The following is a 19,904-nucleotide window of genomic DNA, read 5'->3' as shown; positions in this document are numbered from 1 at the left end:
CTTGGGTTTTGATTGATAATTCTCTCTCCCCATTTCACTGTGGTTTCAGTTCATTCAGTTGCTTCCTAGTTCTATAGCTGTGACCCAGGACCTGGCACAGGACTCAGACTGTCTCTCTGCCTATACAATACCATTTCTTTCCTTACAAAGGCTTGTTTTCCTAACATCTAAACATATGTTTCCATAGCCCATGTGCTCTAAAGCACAGCAAACCACTATTTAGAAAGAGCGCTCTGCAGTCCCCTGTGCAAGCCCAAACACACTCCTTGGCACAGTGCCTCTCCCATTTACAGAACAAAGCAGTCTCAGGGAGAAGGTTCTCAAGAGGGCACCAGAGCTGATGTGCACAGCAGAAATATAGGTGCAACCAGAGATCAACTCAGCCAGTATGCTCAACATGTAATAATCTGCAAGACAGAGACCTCCCACACCCTGAATACCACACAAGGCACAGGCTGAGCTCCCCTTCCTGCAGTGTGCAACGATTAAACTCCTTCAGAGGTTCCTGAGTACACTGAAACCCACCTCTAGCCATTTGGAGCAGACAAGGGATTGTGTGGGAGTGCACAAAATGTTTGCTGGGGCTTCATTTAATGCCTTCCCCACTTTGCTTTTGTCCTTTCCCATTTTTCCTCTGTGTCAAACATCTGTTCTCACAACTGTCTCCCAGTTTACCCCCCTCGCTATCTGAGAGGGATTTTTGTTCTCACTGCACCAGCACACCTCCTTGAAAGCCTTGGTAGTGGGAACGCTGGGAGTGACTGGAGCTTGCTTGTGATCTGCCCCAAAAGCTCCTGCTGTCTCCTGGCAGCTGTGGCTTATGCTGAGCAGGGGAACTGCCCCTGGCAGGTTGGGGAGCATCTGCTCCCTGCAGGCACCAGGGACAGAGGAGCTCTGTGCATCCTGCTGGGAACAGCCAGTGGCCCTGCACACCTTTGGGTTCAGGCACTGACAGGGGACAGACGGACAGAGCAGCTGCTGGAAGGGCTCTTCCAACCTCTTGGCCAGTTGTCCTCCCTGTCAGTCCTGTTTGACCCAGTTAATCAATTCCAGGGGGGAAATTGGATGTGGAATCCCTTCTTGCTCCAGAGTCCTTCTGCATCATTTAGGCTTCCACAAAGCAAGGAAGCCTCTCCAGGACTGGGACCTCCTTCCCATCCTCCCTCCTCTGTGAGCTATGCACCTCCATTGCTGCAGTTTGATACCCTAAGTATTGTTTGTCCTTGTTTTGGTTTTGGTTTCTTTTTCCTAGCAGATTTGGAATATTCAGTTCCGGCTTATTTCTCTCTCACTTTGCTGGTGCCTCTTCACTTTCAGTTTTGGGGCATTGCCCAAGCTCTGCATACCCTCAGGGAGCAGCAGAGAATCCAGGGTGGACTGAGAGCAGAGCTGCAGACAATAAATTGTGTAAGGAGGGATGGGGAATCCTACACATTCGTGTTGCCTGAGAAGTCAGAAGGGGGTCTTGAAATGAAATCTGAGATAAAGGAAGGATTTTTTTTTCAGACTGACATATTACAGGAGCAGGATATAGAGGAAGACTGTTCTTAAATGTATAATAAATCAAACTTTTCTTCCATATAATCACAGTGGGACACAATCTGTAACATTCAGAGTATTTGATATTTTCAAATAGGTTCCTATGGGAGGAGAAAAGATAACATCTCAGTGTTACTGACACTCCATGTTGGAGCTGCTATTTTCTGAATTCCTTTCAGGATAAAAAGAGGCAGTCATGCTCGTGTTTGCTGTCTTTAGTCCCACAGTACCCAGCTGACCTGTCCAAGAGGTCCCCTGTGCATGACTTGGTTCCTGCACTCTGCAAATGGAGTCCAAGGGATGATCCTGTTCTCCAGGCTCTGGATTCAGCAGGATTATTCCCTCAGCTGTTCTGCCTTTACTATTGGGGTCATGGCAGGCTTAACCTCAACAGAGCACCAAAGACCTAACAAATGGAGCTTGTTTTGTTATTCTGGGCTTGGTGCCACACTAACCTGGTTACAGAGCACACAGCTGGCACACAGCTGGCTGGGGCTGGGCAGGGCTGCTCAGGGCAGCTCATCAACAGCTGGAGGAACACAGGGCTGCTGCCCCCACCAAGCCTGTGCCACTCCCAGCAGGGGAGGCTGGCACCAGGGACTGGGAGCTGCTGGTCCTGCTGTGCAGAGGGATCTGCCAGGGGTGAGGGCCATGCTGTCCCTGCTGCTTCCCTTCCATCCTGCAGCCCTTTGGCCCTGCAGGCCCCACAGCAGGTCCAGCACAACCCCATCCTGCTGATGGGCAGGGCTGCCCTGCCAGGAGGAGCTGGCTCTGCAGGCACCTTGGAAATGTGGAGGTGGTGCTGCCACTGTGTCAGATCCTTGCTCCTTTTCACACCAGCATGGATAATGGTGATTCTTTAGCTCCAGAAGAGCAGATGGAATACTCTTGCCTCCTGTAAAACTGCCATCTACCAGATGTGACAGGACAGCTGCCCCTATTGATGAGGGAGGCAGCACTGCTCATGTAGAGAGTTGCTGTGCATTCAAAAAAGGGATGATCAATGATGTTTTACTTGATACCAACACCAGCCTGTACCTGCAGGATGATGCTCTGAGATGAAAAGTGAAGATCTATCTAGGAAATGGTGATGGTTTCAGTGAAACAGTGTCCAGCCCATCAGCTAATGGAAAACACCTCTGTGATTTATCAATACTAGAATTTCAACTGAAAATGCAGACTTGAAATATTAATTATGAATATAGTCCAATAAATAAATCCCTGGGCATTTTATTAGATATACTGTATATAAAAAAATCTTAAGGATTTTACACTTCCTAGAATTTACAGGATTTTCTGGTTGGAGATCTTATAGTAGGAAGAACTGCTTGATCTCAGGAGCTACCATTTAAGTAAGTACTTTTCTGCATCATGCATATACTTTTTGCTTGGTTCTTCTTACATTGTATACCTGCCTGATTTTCATAATTTGTCCCTTTGGTATGGATTTTTAGAAAATATCTGTATTATACTGTGTGTCAAATATGAAACAGAATAAATTCAGTTCTAAGCTAGGTAGCTAAAGTTACTGACACGTGATCCAACTCACAACACCTTTCAGAAACAATGAGAATAAAGGGAACAAACCTCAACTTCTCCCCCCCATACAAAACCTGCAGGAACAATGAAGTTTGTGGCTGGAAAGCACAAGTGTCTTTGGTGGCACTGAGCTGCCAGCCAGCACTTACAAACAGCACTTGGCCCTTCGGTAACATCAAAAGGAGAACTCTTCCAATATGTGGTATTTCCTCTGCAGTAAGATTACATAGTACCTTTGCAGCAAAAGAAACTCAGACAAACCTATTTTTCTTCTTTAACTTACAGTTTTAGCTGGCAAGAAGAAATATAATTAAGACTATGCAACTTAATTTTGTGTTCAGCTTCAAGTACTTGGTTATTTCCCTGGTGGAACCCTGCTCAGATTAGTGATAGAGCCAGGGCACTTGTCTCCAGTGACTGCACTTCAGCCAGCTAAGCCTAATTCCTGCTGATCTGGGAATGGTTATCAAGTCCTGGATGTGCAGCTCCATCTCAAGGAAGCAAAGAGAAGTTACTCATCAACACTTGGGCTTTTTGGTGAGGGAGATGATGCTCAGCTTTCATTCTCATATCACAGGTAACATTCACTATGCTTTTTCGGGAATAGAGTATGATTTTGAGAGTGATAAAGCTTTTAAATTGGATATTAATAATTCCCATTCCCAGAACTGATGGTTCTTTTATAAATTATTCCACTGTATTAAAAAAAAATTAAAGCCAGATATGCTTTAAAAATAAACCATCTGCCTTAAACCAGAGTTCTTTTGATCCTTGCCTGTGAACAACCAGGCACCAATATGAGACAGGAAACTCTGGGAAAGGAAGGAGAGGTGTGAAATGTCTGGGAGTCATTAAGCAGTGCAGCAGAAATGTAGTTACCAGTTGCCAGGAATAGTAAATCCTGCTTACACAAGACTCTTTTTTCCCCTCTGATTCAGCTAGGTCTCAAGGATTTTGGCTCTGTGAATCTGTGTTCCCCAGTCCTGCAGCAGCAGCAGAATGGGATGCTCCCAGGGCACCATTTTCCACTCCTGCCTCTGATGCTTCAGCCTAATTGCTGCACAGCACTGTCCAGCACAGCAAGGTGCCACTTCCATTCCTTTTTGTCCCTGTAGGACATCCACAACACTGCTCCATCCCCAGGTTACCTGACCCCAAACATGGCATCCAGAACTTCCACCCTGGAGCATCAAGAAATTAATTTTAGCTGTACCTTGACACAAAGCCATACTTGGATTTAGGGGCAAATAACAGAAAAAGAACAACAAAACACCTCAAACCCAAAAACATCATTTATTAGAGTGCCAGAGAAGGTGTGGGTGTTTTGTCACAGAGGCCCCTAAAGGCACAATTAAAAAGACTTTCACCGGGTTGGTTACCAGCCTGGAGAACATGTATCAGGGTTAGAATATGTCATGGGAAGCTGCAGTGGGTGTCACAGGTAATGGCACCAGCAAGGGAGGAGTGCTCCAGCCCCCTCATCCTCTGCTGCTGCTGGCCTGCATTCCCAGAGCAGGGCACCCAGAGGATGCACCGCCCTGGCTGTGCCAGCCTGGAAACACAGCCTGGGCACTCTGGGCTGGGGAAGGTGGCTTGTACCCGCTGGGAGAAAGTGGCAGTGCACACAAGGGGTGGAGATGTGTGCAAGGCTGCCGCTGAGAAGTGTGTGCGTAGCAGCTGTACTGCAGGTGTCCCTTGTGGGACAGCAAAGAATCCTGCTCTGTCTAGGTGTGTTTTCTGCTCAAACTTATTCCCATGGTTGTGAGGCAGCTCTTTTGGATGTATTACATCTGTAAGGGGAATGGCAGAAGCTCGGTAGTGATTTGTAACTTGGCTATAAACAGGAAGGTGGGGTTCAGTTTCACACTGCAGGAGGACAATAGGTTGTTAAAGCAGTGAAATACACTGTATTACAGAGTGTCCTTTGCTAGCTTATGGAATGAGAGCCAGAGCAAGGATCAGGATTTGGTCAGTAGGATGCAAGACCAGCAACCAGGAAAGTTCACAGGGTGTGAAAGTTATTTGCACCTGCTCTTGAGGCCAAGCCACATCTCATCTTAATCTAATATCTACCTCAAATGAAAGCCTTCATCACCTTAGAAGTTTAGACTAGATTTTATTTGGAATCAGGGGATTGTTAAAAATATTAAGGACTCTAACTACGTAAGAAGTAGTGTAACACTTCCCTCTTCCCTCTTCCAATGCTGCTAATTTTAACTACTCAGTCAGAAATATTCTGTATCAAAATACTGCCTGAATCTGTACTGACTTGTACTTCTGCCAAAATTCTGCAAACGGTTTTGAAAAACAAAATAGGAAAGGAGCTACATTTAGGGGGAATTAGGGCAAAACCATCTGCATCAGTCAGAAAGAAATAAACTGAAATTTCACACAAAATTGAGAGTCAAAGAGATTATGAGGAAGATGGTGAGAGTAAGCAGTTACTGAACTCCATATGACATTTGCAGTGGTGCTCTCGAGTTACATCTGGCAGATGGAAAGAAAACTTTGCTTTTGGACAGCCATTTCCAGAACCAAGGTAAGAGTAAGACAAAGCAATACCTAAAAAAAAAAAAATGTTTGCTCGAGGCAAGTATTGAGAATTTGAGACTTGGACGCAAGGCCCAAACGCGAACAGTGCTACAATACAGCTGCCCTTGCCAGGCAAAGAGCTGGTGATACTTTAGCTCCAGGTGTTTTAAACCCAGCAGCCTCCTCAGAACTGCAAAGCACAGCTTCACTCAAACAGCTCAGCACTGCTGTCAGCAGAATCTGAGATCGGTAACTCAGGCCTGAGGAGGGCCTGGGAGCTGACAGCCTTCTCACACTGCCTCAGCTGGTCTGGCACAGCAGCCCCAGCAAAGTCTTCTGCATTTTAACAGCAAGATACTTAAAAACAAGGGCTCTGCATCATCAATAACTGCATGTACCTGCCCACTGCAGGAGGTTTGGAAGTAGATGATTTTTAAGGTCATTTCTAACCCAGGCCATTCCATGATTCTGTGGTACGGAAAGACACAGCTGCACCTGGCACAACTCATTCTGTGCTTGACAATCCTTTACCTACCAGCTCAGCACAGAAGTGCAGCTGGATCTGCTGAGCTCATTACTTTTATAACTTATTGCTCACATGTGTCGCAAATTACAAGGCAAACTGAAATCCAGAAAATTCCAAGGAAGCATGAGAATTTTTTTTTTTTTTTCTGTGAGTGTAGTATGGGCTCACAACAGCAGCATACACTTGGGTATGTATTCACCAACCTCAGCCACGCTGAGACTCTGTGATTCCCTATTTCATGTTTCATTGAAGATTTATGGGATAATTAAAAAAAAATACTTCAGATGGCCTTTGCAGTAAATAAATGTATTGTCTCAAAAAGCACCTGCAAAAATGCTATCTTTGAATTCTCATCCTTGATTTGATGTTTTAGAATTTATACATCTCAGCTCTTGCCTGAGTCATCCTCTGTCACAGAGCTCTACCTTTGCAACGTTAACTGCAGACAAAGACACCTGGGGGACACACACACAAAGTGCACCTACATCACATGGCCCTCACTGGTCTTCTCCACGTAATCCCAATTTAACAATTGGCTTCAATGGGGCCTGACAACAGATACAGACCTCCAAATCTGTCTCTGTATCAGCATGTGGCTGAACACACAGGCACAGAAGTGCTTTTTAAAATAATTTCAAGTACAATGTCTTCCAAGGTATTTTTAGGTGAAAATGTGTGAAGAGCAAGTGAATGAAAACCAAATGTACACAAATTTTAAAAATCTTGCCTTATGAGCAGGGCATAAATCTTATCTTGCTAAAATTATCTCCCTAACATTACACTCTCATATGCCAACTTACCAAAGCTGTACCCGAAGCAAGCTCTCTAGGGATCAGTTTACAGCCGTGGAAAGATGGAGCAAGGTAAGACGGCAGTGCTTATTATGAGCTGCTTTCATTTATTTGAAGAAGTACCAGAAAGCATATGGAGCAAACCTGGCAAATACTAAGAAGATCCCCAAGCCCAAATGCTGCAGCAAATGAGAGCCACTGTCTCCTGTCAGTACAAGGGCAATGGCCTGTGCTCCTTTAATTAAATTAAACCATCTAAACCAGGGCCCAGGTACAGCTGCCCAAGCACAAGCAAGCGGTTAATGTGCATGCCAGAGCAGCTCATCTCAGGTGACACTCAGCTTTCACTGATGAGCTTTTTTTTTCTTTTTTTTTTTTTGTTTCCAGAAGGCACCGAGGAGTTCTGCTGGTCTGCAAAAGAATTGGTGAATTTTCCCGTCAGTCCTACTCTCAATCTCAATACACTGGGAGCATCTCGGGCCTAGTGACCCATACAGAGTGTAAAGGCTAATTCAAACACTGATTCTCTGCAATGAGTAGCACTTTGCTTAAAAATGAATGAGACTATAAGTTTTTTTTTATTTACAGACAGGCAGTATTTTAACCTAGTATTTTTTAAGCTGAAGGCTAATGCAACTTGTCATACACCAGGTATCCAGTTTGTTTCTGTAATTCAGTCAAGGAGAACTTGTTGGACTGTTCCCATTTGCTTTCATATACTGACAAGAAAAAATTCACCAGCAGCACTGAGCAAGATTATGAGAATTGTGACTTATAAACTACTGAATTTTTTTCTCAACTTGCCGCTAAAATAATAACATCTAAACAAAATATTCAGATACAATGTAATATGTTTCTTTATTTTTTTAAAATCCAATTTGTAAAGGTCCCTTTTTAAACAAAACAAGAACAAAAAAATCAACACAATTCAGAGGGCTTATCTCATTTACCATATTCTTCCCCACTCTTCACTTATAACACAAGCAGCAACTTATAGTATTAGTGCTCATATAGTGCACTTATATGAATTTTGATTTGTGTATTAAGCATTAAATACAATGTATTTTCCGTGAGCATAGCCCAAAGAGTACACAACGTTACATTTTCAAAGCATATGTTAAAAAAAAAGACAATAAATGTATATCCAGGACAGTCAAACTCAAATACTTTGACTTGGCAAATTCTATAACGAGTAACAGCAATTTTAAACTGCGTACAAAGCAAACAGTGCCAACATGCCTCCAGTCTGTGAGCTATGGTAAAACATCAAGCGCACAAAGGAGAGAAGCCAAAGAAACCCACCACAGAGCTAACCTGAGGCACACCCAACTGCGACCGAACAAAGGCAGCCCACGCCCCCACTCTGTAATGCAAAGAGCCCAACAACAACAGAAAGCATTTCTACGCTACAGAAAGTGAACAGCAACTCTTTCCAAATTTGTCTCCGCTTTTTAAACAACTCGTTCAAAAAATTTAAAGATGAACATCTAATTATACCAAACAAATGTACAAACTATAAAGTCAGAGAAGCTCCAGAAGATTGCCACTTTCAACCTTGCATAGTGAGAGCTGGCATTGATATTGCTACCATAGCTTCAGCAGAAGATACGGAAAAGAAAAAAAATTACCTCTAAGTGATGCACATATGTAGCATTTTCTTCACAAAATTCAGTTAAACATTGTTTTAATAAAAGGGAAAACAGCTCTAAAAAGGGAAAGATAGTGTTCACAAGCTTAGAAAAAAAATACAAAACCAGAACATTCCATAATAAAAAAATAAAAATAAACATTCCATCATGACAGCACCTATTTTATCACTAAATAAGCCCCATACATGCAACAAACTACAACTATTGTATAAGGCCATCAAATTAAAGGTTTACTTTTCATATAAACAAAGTGTAAAAATAGCAACAAGTTGCGATCTTCAAATTTAATGCTATATGAGGATTCTGTCCCCCCAGTTTCATTTGGTAACAATTTCAATATGGTTTGATATAAATGTCATTCGTCTAGGAACCGTGGTACAAATACATTGTACCTAGGACAGTATTGTCATATCTCTGTTCGACCTTGACAGAATTGGAATGCTCAACAACACTACTGAGTTCAGGGATGCTTTCAGCAGTATCCCCAAAACCATGATAGTGTCCATAGTGCAAAGTGTCCCCAGGGTCTTCCACCCAGGAGGGCCGGTTGGAAACACAGCTACTGGGGCTCCCATTGAGGTGCAGGGACCCACACATATCAGTGGAGTTGCTCATGGCTTTCTCGGGCTCCTCGGTGCCGCTGGCGGTGTGCAGCCGGTGCCGGCTGGGAGAGGTGACCCCAGGAACGGCGCCGTTGGGTGCCAGTGCCAAGCACTCCTCACGCCTGGCGTCCATCCCACCGAGCTGCTGGGCGGCGCTGAAATCCAAGTGTCCATTGATGGCACATCCATTTGTCAGTGCACTCAATATGGAGCTACTGCTATTCATATCTGCATTAAGAAATACACCTGTCACCAACAATTAACAGTAAATCGAAATACATCAAAACGTCTCCACTATACTTCACTTACTTAAAAATGTTTCCATACACAGCTTTGAAAATAAATCTATCCTTTCTTTATAACAATGCAGGCAGTTCCAAGTAAGGAGATCTGACCAGTAAATTTGTGGCATGGATTCTTAAGTTGAAAATGCAACTATATATCCACATTTGTTTTGAAAATATGCCTATATTGATCTTTGCAAAGACAATGTGAACTTCTCAGATTTTTTTTTTCATTTAACTGTAAGAAGTGCAGCTGACAACATTCTGGACAGTGTTTTCAAAGGAGGAATAAAAGTGATCTTTCCACCTTAATTGTAATGCTCTCTTGGGATGGAAGGTTATGTACATACAAGAACTGAGTATCTGTGAGATGGTGAAGGGTGGGTTTTTTTCCATTTTGCAGCTGTAATTTAACTGTGGCTTTTTTTTTCTTTTTATTTGTAACTCTCAGAGTACAGGATGCACTGAAGTAAGTCACATAAAGAAATGTTACATTAGAGTGCTAATATAAAATGTTTCCAAGTTCCTTTATTCAGAAAGTACTTCAATGTACCTAGCAGCCTGCTAAATAACATACTGGGCAGGTTTGTATTTAATGCTATGTTTATAACAGCATGTGCACAATCCACATGCAAAATGCCATACAACAGCAACAGCAGAGTGCAGAGAAGACTAAAAAATACTAGTAGGAAACAAAATTCTAAAAATGTGCATGCAAAAATCACTGACTGTTTTGAAGTAATTTCCCCTTTGAAGTTAGTAATTAGTACAGTAGGTTTTGTTTCCATGAACAGATTTCATCAGTCTGTCTGAACTGCATGTTTTTGCAGTGGTACTCAAAAGTACTAGCACAAAAAATGCATGACACATTCTGCCTTTAAAATATAATTTATGTTTATATTGGTAAAGATGAGCAAGGCAAACATAGCAACTACAGAGCTATGTGGTGACATTTTAAGATTTTACATTCTGTGATTACCCTTGGATACATGCACATATGTTTATGCCTCCATGAACGCATAAACCCATGTGCAAAACAGGATTGCATTTACTGCGTGTATGCAAATTAATTCAGTTAATTTAGTCTGTGGGCAACTTCCCACATTTGTATAACACCGGGTTCCCATTTAAGTGACACATAATGAGTACCACTGTCTGACAAGGAAGAATCTGGAGTTTGGTTCTGTCTGTTTTTTGCATGGCTATTATTTGAAGCACGAATTACAACACTGATACTTCACAGACACCAGTATGTTACACAAGAAACGTGTCCAATTTGTAACTCCCTGAATGTACTAACTGGAGTTCCCCATTTAGACCCTACATCAGTTAAAATAACCACATCAGCCAACCTCACTAACCATGAATTCTCATTAAAAGTGGAAAAAAAACCCCATAAACCCATCACGACATCACAGTTAATACTTCAGTGATAAAAACGCACAGAAGGAGTTTCATATAGTGTTTATTAACTGAAAAGTGCAAACTGTTTAAAAATAAACCATTATAGGCTGGTTTTGCCAAATCAAATTTAATAAATCTGGCACTTCTATTAGGTAATATGCAAAAGTAGCTAATGAATAGTTTTAGTGATAATTATAGAATGTTATTATTGGTTAAAAACGAGCACCTGTAGTAATACAGCAATAGTATATATTTATGAAATAAAATAATTTTTCCATAAATAAGAACACTTAGTAATTATCACTGGAAAATACCATAGTCTACTTTTAAAGTATTGATTATATATATGTATATCTATTCCTAATATATTAAAATATCTACTATTATCATTCCCTTTGTTGACTTGGATCTGTGGTACAAAGCATAAACATACTTCTGGCAGAAAAAATTGATAAATAAGAAATTAATTTCTGAATGTAATAATGCACGACTGTAGTAACTCCATGTCTTAAACTACAAAGTGCAAAAAAGGCTGACCCAAGACAGTTTTAATCAAACTCTATACACATCCCATCACCAAAAGCATCTTGATTAAGCAGCCCTTAAAAAATCTAGAGCATTAATATAGAACAATCCTAGTAACATTTTGACTGTTTCATTATGATTGGTACAAAACACAAAATCTGTTTTCCCAGGTACACTAGTTCTAAATAGTAGATTAGAACTGTGATGTCTGGTCTTCTATTTACATAAAAAACCCCACAGCAGGATACTGCACTTATGTCATTGTGTCTGAGCAAGTTCTGAAGACAAGGTGTATGTCTAGATTATTCTCTATAGTATTTATTGTACTATTTTGAATATAGTTTTGTCATAATGTTATTTTCAAAGCTAGAATATGCTTCCCTATCAAGTCTTCTTACTATCTACTCAATCAAAATTAAACAAATAATTTAACTTATTTCTGAATTTCCTTTAACTCAAAATTATAGCAACTAGATGCAAGGCACAATGTAATACAAGCCTCAGGTTAAAAGTGAAACAGCCATCGTGGACTTGTTTACTTGAAATGTTAAGAAATTACTAATAAACCTTCTCTTTCACCATTACAATACATTGCATGAAACAGCTAATTTTTTGATATCTACTAAACTCCCAATATAATGGGTGTTACAGCAATACAATAGTTTTCAAGACTCCAGACAACAATGTGCAAAAATAAAGGACTAAGTTTTATACTTAAATTAAAAATAAAATGCATATTGATTCTTGCAACGACAAGGAGTTTGCATTGCAGAAACAGTATATATTTCAATTTCTTTTGGTCCAACAGAAGTACTCTCCTGTTGTTTGGTGTCTTCAACCATTTGAGTGTTGTTGTAGTTAACAGCAAACTGTCCACTCCCACCTGATACAACAGCAAACTCTCTATCAACGTGCATATTGTCAGCATCGTCCTCAGCTCCTCCATTCAGCATTGGTATTAAGCCATCAAAGCTGTAAGCTGACAGAAAAAGTCATGTTTAGTCATAAGTGCCCACTTGAAAACTCAGCCAACAAAAAGATGAGCACTTTGATTATTAAAGCAAACCAGAAAATTACCAGGGTACCTATCAGACTTTGCACCTACATAATAAAGTTACTAGCAGGATGTACAAATAGCTTGAATGAGGAGAAATTTAAGTTACTCATACTTAGGCTTTACAGGGGTTGTGGCAAAACCAGCACATTGCCCAACTTACATTTGTCTACTGTCAGTTTAGACTGCTCCCTTTTTCATTCTCAAGGGCCAGGTCCCAAAACCCCACCCTTATCCACACCAGACCACTCCCAGAGATCTCTTCAAGAGCTGAACAAGCAGAACTGTCTCTGAAAGAAACTGCCAAGGGGTTAGACTGCTGGGGGGAATGCTTTAATAAGCAAGACGGGCTTGATTTCACTACTACTTCTTGTACCTATCCATAGAATTGCTCCACTACTATCCCAGCAGGCCCTGCCCTGCTCTCACACTGACATTGACACACTTTTCTACACACACACTGCACACACTCTCAATGTTATGTTGTAAATGCCTGCTTTGGTGGACTGCAATTCAGCTCCTATTATCTTGGGCACAACCAAAATTTTCATAAGCTACTAATTTTTAAAGAACCCTAAGTCCTGAATTGTTCCAGGGCCAAAGAGATTGCTGAGGGCTTAAATGACGTCAGGGCCCTTGGATCAGCAGGCTTCAAATTACCCTAAACCAGGAAAGACTTTTTTTGTTAACTAGAGGAATATATAAGTGCAGTTTCATGTTGGCCAGTTCCAAGGTTCAGTTCCAGGAATGCCCTCCATCACACCTCACACAGAACACCCAAAGCATCTGTGCAGAGGCTTGTGACACCTAGACAGTGGCTGTAAGCAGCACACACATCACAGTCAACCTGCTGAAGGCTGCACTAGAGGGGTCAGGATTATGACTGACACAAACACAGCTGTGTGACCACTTGGCCCACTGTGCATCACCATTATCATCATCATTGAACCTGTGCACCCTCTGCTGATCTTCCCATGAAGCAAGATGACATTTCTGGAATTGATTTCAGAAAGATGGACATAAAATTCAGTTTATGTTCCTAAATAAAAATCAAAAACTATTTGGCATATATTCTGAAAGTGGTCACCAATTTACTTCTGTTAATTACACTTGAGTAACTAGTTTCTGATACAGTGTTTTATGTACCAGTGTTGCCTGATTTTGAGGTTTAAGGCTTCTTTTATTACTATGCACCCGTGAGCAGATACACCAGTGTGTAAATAAACAATTACAAGTAATGCCCATACACTGCCCAGTTGAGTTATTCCAGGGCAAAGCACACCTTAAGCACTGATCTTCTCTCAACTCTAGTGCTTACAGCTTCTTGTAAGGGACTTATGCTGTTGCAGCAAGTCCTCCCAAAGCAGTGATTGCTCCAATCTGGGGTATGGCTATCAAAACCTGACTTTTCCCTGCAAATATAGGTTGGCTTCACTCTCTGAACATCTGGAATCTCCTGCAAATTGTCTTTAAAGGACAACAGACCAGTGAGGTTTTAGTAAGGGTTTAAAAATAACACAAAATTTGGCTTGTTCTGTAAAAAGGCCAGCTAAGCACAAAGATGCACTGATAACTCATTACTCAGCTCTATTATTACACCTATTTCTTGTTTACCAAAATGCCTCAGGAACAGTGACTCATTCTCAGTGCAAGAGACATTTTACATTGATTCAACAGTTATTACTGATTCAAGAGTTATTACTGATGCTGGTGTCTTTGAGGGCAAACACGTCAGATTAGAAACTCCCACAGCTGGGATGCATCTCTTACTTACTCCAAGAACCTTCAAGCAAAAGCAGCAAAGCTTTTGCATTTGTTTGTGAAGGTCTTAAGAAGTCATACTGTTAACAATTTCAAAAGTAATCTACTCCAATTGCTTTTCCAACATTTCTGTAATTGTTCAGCAGCACTTGTTCACTTCAAGCACTGTCTATTTGCTCACTTTACCTTAGGTGCTGGACCAAGTCTGAACAGTGAAGGTAATGCAGACACAGCGCCACTGCCCCTGATTGTGGGGAAATACTGCCCACTGACTAGCCTGGAGCACATTCTGAAAGAGACAGCTGCTCAGGAACACTCAGATGGGGCAGCTCTTCAAAATGCAAGATAAGTTAACTTGACTTCCAAGCAGTGCCTCCTGGTAGATCAATGGACTGAAAACATCTCACTGCAGTTGTTATGGACACTTGTGTATTGGGCAAGTTTTCTTATTCTATGTAGCTGCTTAGGAAATACTTATTCCTGAAGTCTTGTATTTAATTGCCCAGAGATTCGTCTCCATAATGAAATGTATCATTTAGACCAGCTACATGAAGCAACATATCCTGTTTATGATTGGCCATGGAGTACCCAGTTAAGGTCTCTGATCCTGGTATAGGTGACGTGGTGTCTGGATAGCAAGTACTGAACAAACAGTAGTGTTGATATTGATGTGATTTATGTTGCCTATGTCATATTTAGAAATGTGGTTTAGGTCTCAATTCCCCCCTTGCTATCTGGAATTAAGCACTGTTTAAGCCCATTCTATTTGGTTCACTCAAAGCAGCTAATGTTAGAACGTCAACTTTACCTAAACAAAGTGCCTTCAATGAAGTCCCTTTCCTGATGCTAAAGAACAGCATCCTTTAGCATCATCAGGAAAAATGAGGTTTGAGTGCAGAATTACTCCGATGTTTTTAGTAAGAATTTAGTGGAATGACCAATAGAAAGGAAGAAGATAACTCTCCTCTATCATGTTACCCAAGGTGTTTCTAAAAACATCTAAAATCTAAAAAGATTTCTACACAGAGCTATCAAAAAGTATCTTTAGGTTGTACTATTTCATCATGGCTGGCAAAGCAGTATCCTCAACATACAAGGCTGGATAGGAAACCTTAAGGTTCTTTCTGTTCTTACACCCTTGTGTAAGATAGCAGTTCCCCTTGGAAAGCAACCCTTGGAAACTCAGGCTATGCTAATTTACAGACATAACCCCTCTTGATTTGGGAAACCCTTGTGCATTCAATTTCTTCCATCTACCTTATGCAGCAGTTTCTGAACTGCGAATTAATCCCTGAATGGGAAATTATCATCAGAACATCCACGCATCTCTGTGAATCAATGGCCCTCCTGAAGCTGAAGAAACTGAGGAAAGAGTAGAAACTAATTTCAGCTCCTACTCCTCTGCATAATTATTCTCAGCATCATGCAGCTTTAGCACTCTCGAAACAGAAATTTCTGAACACGCCAAGATGATGACAGAGAGAACTGGGATCCTGTGGCATGGAGTAATTGTATTAATCTGCTTCTTGTATTAATATGTAATTTAGATATGTGAGTTTGTCAAAAATACTCAACATCCACTGAAAAGACTTCAAAACTTTTATTTTCCTTTCTCAGGATCAGTATCAACCCATCCCTTTTACCTCTGGGGTCTCACCTTCTGTTCTAGCCTTCTTCACTCCAGCAGACTCCGCATCTTCAAAGGATCTCTTTCGACTTGTCCCACCACTGAATGGATTGGGACCTGCATTCTGATGAACCCCATTTAAGGTGCCATTGCTATAGAAACGATTCAGGTGACAGTTCTGGAGGTTCAAGAGAAACTGGGCACATTCTTGGAAGCCCTGGGTATGTGCAAGGTCTGCTGCTGTCAGGCCACTGGCATTTCTCAAGCTGTACAATACAAAGAAACTGGATTACACTCATTCATCAGGCTAGCTGGCTGCTGCTGCTGCCCTTACTGACTATCTATCTGCTGGTGATGAGAGAAAACATACACTTAGCAAATTTTCCATTAAGAAATTAGTTATCAATCTTAGTTCATAACTATCTTAACTTTTTGCACATATATCTCACTTCTAAGCAAAATTTGGGAGACAATACACTTTTAAATAAAATCAATATACTATGTGCCTTAAACCATCTTCCTATTTAAAATTCTCAAAATGCTTTATTCTAAAATAGTCTGAAGTAGCTAATCTTTACATAAACTTCAGACTAATTTAAGTGTTGAATTTTACCATCTTCTGCAGTTTATTCTGCAATCTATTGCTTTAACTTGAGCAAAAGATCAAATACTCAAAACAAACTTAACATGACTTGGCAATTGTCCATGGCATTCTGGTTTCTAAGGTAACAACAACATCACTATTTTTCCTAACAACAAAATACAGACATATTTAGTAAAAGATAGGTAAAGATGCTATACTTAGCTGTGCTTTGCTTATACTTTTGTTTCAGGTTTGTTTCTCATTTCAAAGTGTGTGACATCATAAGTACTGGGACTTGCTTTGGTAATTTCAATCAAGACTTTTATGTGCACAAGGGAATGGCACTGGACTTTGCATATTCTAGTGCATCAAGGAGGTCAGGAATGACATCAGGAAGGACATGTAGATATGCAGGTTTAATTTGAAGAAGTGTTGAATTATGTGCATTTACACAAACACACAGGATGCCTTGTGCTCAGCAGTTCAGGCTAACTTCATCAGGAAGAGGATAAAAGTGGAGACAAGAAGGCCAGGAATGACAAAACTAGATGGTGATGCAAAAGATGCCCATTAATCTTTCCTAATATTTTTCCAGACAGATGTAACTAGTCAGAGAAGTGGAATTTTTTTTCTTGGCTTCAGTCATTTAGACAAGTCCCTTACTTAGAAAGCCAGAAACAGACCAGCTAACAGAGCAAGAATTCAGAAGATTAATAGATCTGATTCTCTTGAAACTCCAGCTCATGAGAAGAAACAACAAAGAAACAACAAAGCCCAGATCTGCTTCCTAGATCACTGTAACTTACTTGCTATAAATAAGAAAACCCTTAGAAACTGACTATTACAGAATCACAAAACCCATAATCTAATCCAGGACTAAATTCATCCATACTGTACTATTCTAAGTCATTATTTACTTGGACTTCAAGTGAAATTCCACAGAACAGCAGTAAAGAATGCTCTAGAAAGTAAGACTTCAGAATACTGAAAAACCTAGTTAGTCAAAAGAAATGAAACCTCAAGGTGGGATTAGTTTTGAATACCTACAGAAGAAATACAAGGTGCTGTGCATCCAGTGTAGGCAGTATATGAATGGGATTAATATGAACAAAGGAGAATTAATGCTAGCATCAGGACAAAGTTTTAGAGTATAAAGGTTGCTGAATCTTGAGAAGAGTCTCTTCTCCTCATTGTAAAAGTTGCCTATGGTATCAGAAATTCTACTGTCAATCCTTTCCCCTGCTGAACTAGATGACCTGTTAAGGCTGCTAAGCAACAAATATTTTACACTCCTTTAGCAATTCTGATTTACTTATGCAGCATAAGGATGTAGACCAATGAAACTACAGCTTAGGAAACAGAGTTTTAACAGATCTGTTCTGCTCAAGAAGAAAAGTTCAGTTCTCCGACATCTTTTTCAGATTTCTGAGCCGCAAAAGAACACTAAAAGAAATCTAAGCAAGAGCAAAATAAACAAAGTTACGCAAAGATAAAAATGACAATACCAAAATGGTACTGAATAGCCATCTAATTTAAGAGATGCTCAAGTAATTCTATTACTTAGCAAGTACAACTGAACACTAACTCTGCTTTTCAAAACTGACTGGAAGAGACTACAGTTCAGTCACCATTTTCCAAAGGATCGTCAATGTAAGATGCCAGAGGCATTTGAAGATTTATAAACTAAGATCAAAGTGTGTAAAGCTACACAACCAAACTCTGGGAAAGAAAAACTAAATTTCCCAGAAAAAAACTAAGCAGGAGGAAAAACTTTGAAAAAGCAATGATCTTTGATATTTAAAGATCTGTCCCATTCCTACCTCTTCCTGAACTAATACTACTCTTAACAGGTAGACAAAGGTGTGCTTGTTTTACAGAAATATCCTGGAATCACTGTATAGACTTCAAGGGACTCAAGCCTACTGGATTAAACATTCTTGTTTCTGAAGTTCAGAAATACCTCTTTTAAAAGGTGTGAATCTGAATTTAGCCTAGCAAGTTAGTAATGAAAAGAAAAAAAAGTTCAATGAATTAAGAGGAGATTATAAATTCTAGACTACTCTGAAAACTGTCTGAACAAATGTTATGGAAGACAACACAGATGTTCTCTCTGCTCACTCACAGTGGGAACACTAATTCGAATATTTTTTCTATATCCAGTTGTCCATGATTTTAATAAAAGTCTGATTATTCTTGGACTTTGATATACTTTGAAATTTCTGTTAGACTGCCTTGCATTCCAATATCAACAGGATGCAGTAGAGGAAAAACTGACAAATTTTGCAGAAACCTTCCATGACTTTCTCAAAAACAGGCTAGAAAGATGAAAAAAATACCTACTTCTTGAGCTGATTTCTCTAGCATTCTCTAGGAGGAAAAAAATCTGTCAATGAGAACACAAAAGGCAGCAGGAGGTAGCTGTGCTATAATAGCCTATCATAACCAAATGCAAGTAATCAAAAAAAATTGCTAATGTAAATAGGAAAAAAATAGTAAAGAAAATGCTCTTAACAGATATCATGGAGTTTTACCAGACTGGTAATTATTTTCAAAATAATTTAGAAATACTGTCAATGACTGTAAGGATTCTGAGTCTGTAAGAGGAAAACAGTGTAAAATACAGTCCTTCCAGAAAGCCTGGAGTACTTGAATGAATTAAAAAGCCAGGATATCTACTAGACCATTCTTTATAGGTGTTAATCTGAACTTGGAGAGGAACCACCCTGTTACAGTAATTACAGCTGTAATTACAAGTAACTAGGAACACATCTAATACTAAGTCTGCTGTTCATGTCTGGCAGGAAGTGTCTGCCTCAGCTTATCCCAAGAGCTAAGAATTAAAGTGTCATTACTGTAGACAGACTAGATTATATGGATGAAAATAGAAATGGTTCACTGTCCCAGCCTCACATAAGAGGAGTTCAACCTCTTATGTGCAATCCCTGTCAGCCCTTGGTTATGAACTGCAATTATATGTAAACTGACTATCAAGTGAAAAGGAGGAGGAATAGTATGTGATTCATTTGGCTACAAAGTGTAGTAGCTAAGTGACATGGAATACGTGGCTAAAAAAGGGAAGAAAAATCAACAAGCAGGAAACTCAGAGATAATCACTATATTCAAGTAAATTTACAGCTCTTTCAGTTATAAGGTGTCCCTTGAAAGGTACTTCATTTATTGTAGCTGCTGACATAAAGAAAAAGGATTGGTAAAGAATATTATAACTGAAAGGAACTTCAAGACCTGGGCTACAAAAGAAAAACACTGGAAGAAACAGTGGGCAACATGGACAGAACTACCTAAATGTCATGGGTCTTGAAAAAAAAAATCTTCTTTTCCACCCATCCTCTGCTTTTTTTAGTTAGTTGGAGATAAAAATCTCTCTGGTACCAGCTTTGATCTTTCATCCTAAACACCTTGAAATAGTGGAAGCTCCAAGAAGTTTAAAACACAGTGATACTAGCTCTTCAGGCAAACTGTCCTGTTGT

General features: G+C 40.2%; 1 protein-coding gene across 1 annotated transcript in view; it reads right to left on the bottom strand.

The window, feature by feature from the left end:
* Nucleotides 1–7,760: 7,760 nt before the first annotated feature.
* The window catches only part of ANKRD10 (ankyrin repeat domain 10), a 37,360-nt gene continuing 25,216 nt past the window's right edge, over nt 7,761–19,904 (bottom strand). The window contains exons 4-6 of the mRNA XM_054272109.1: nt 15,864–16,099; nt 12,275–12,370; nt 7,761–9,406 (exon numbers count right to left, since the gene is read on the bottom strand). Of these exons, the coding sequence (XP_054128084.1) occupies nt 8,940–9,406; nt 12,275–12,370; nt 15,864–16,099 (799 nt within the window). The 3' untranslated portion in view covers nt 7,761–8,939. The remainder of the gene's footprint in view (nt 9,407–12,274; nt 12,371–15,863; nt 16,100–19,904) is intronic.

This window comes from Melozone crissalis, unplaced genomic scaffold (assembly GCF_028551555.1).
Source record: "Melozone crissalis strain CALT ecotype California unplaced genomic scaffold, PUWL_Pcris_2 ptg000013l_1, whole genome shotgun sequence".
Taxonomy (NCBI): Eukaryota; Metazoa; Chordata; class Aves; order Passeriformes; family Passerellidae; genus Melozone; species Melozone crissalis.
Note: the sequence above shows the minus strand (reverse complement) of the source record. Positions and strands in the feature narration are given on the sequence as shown.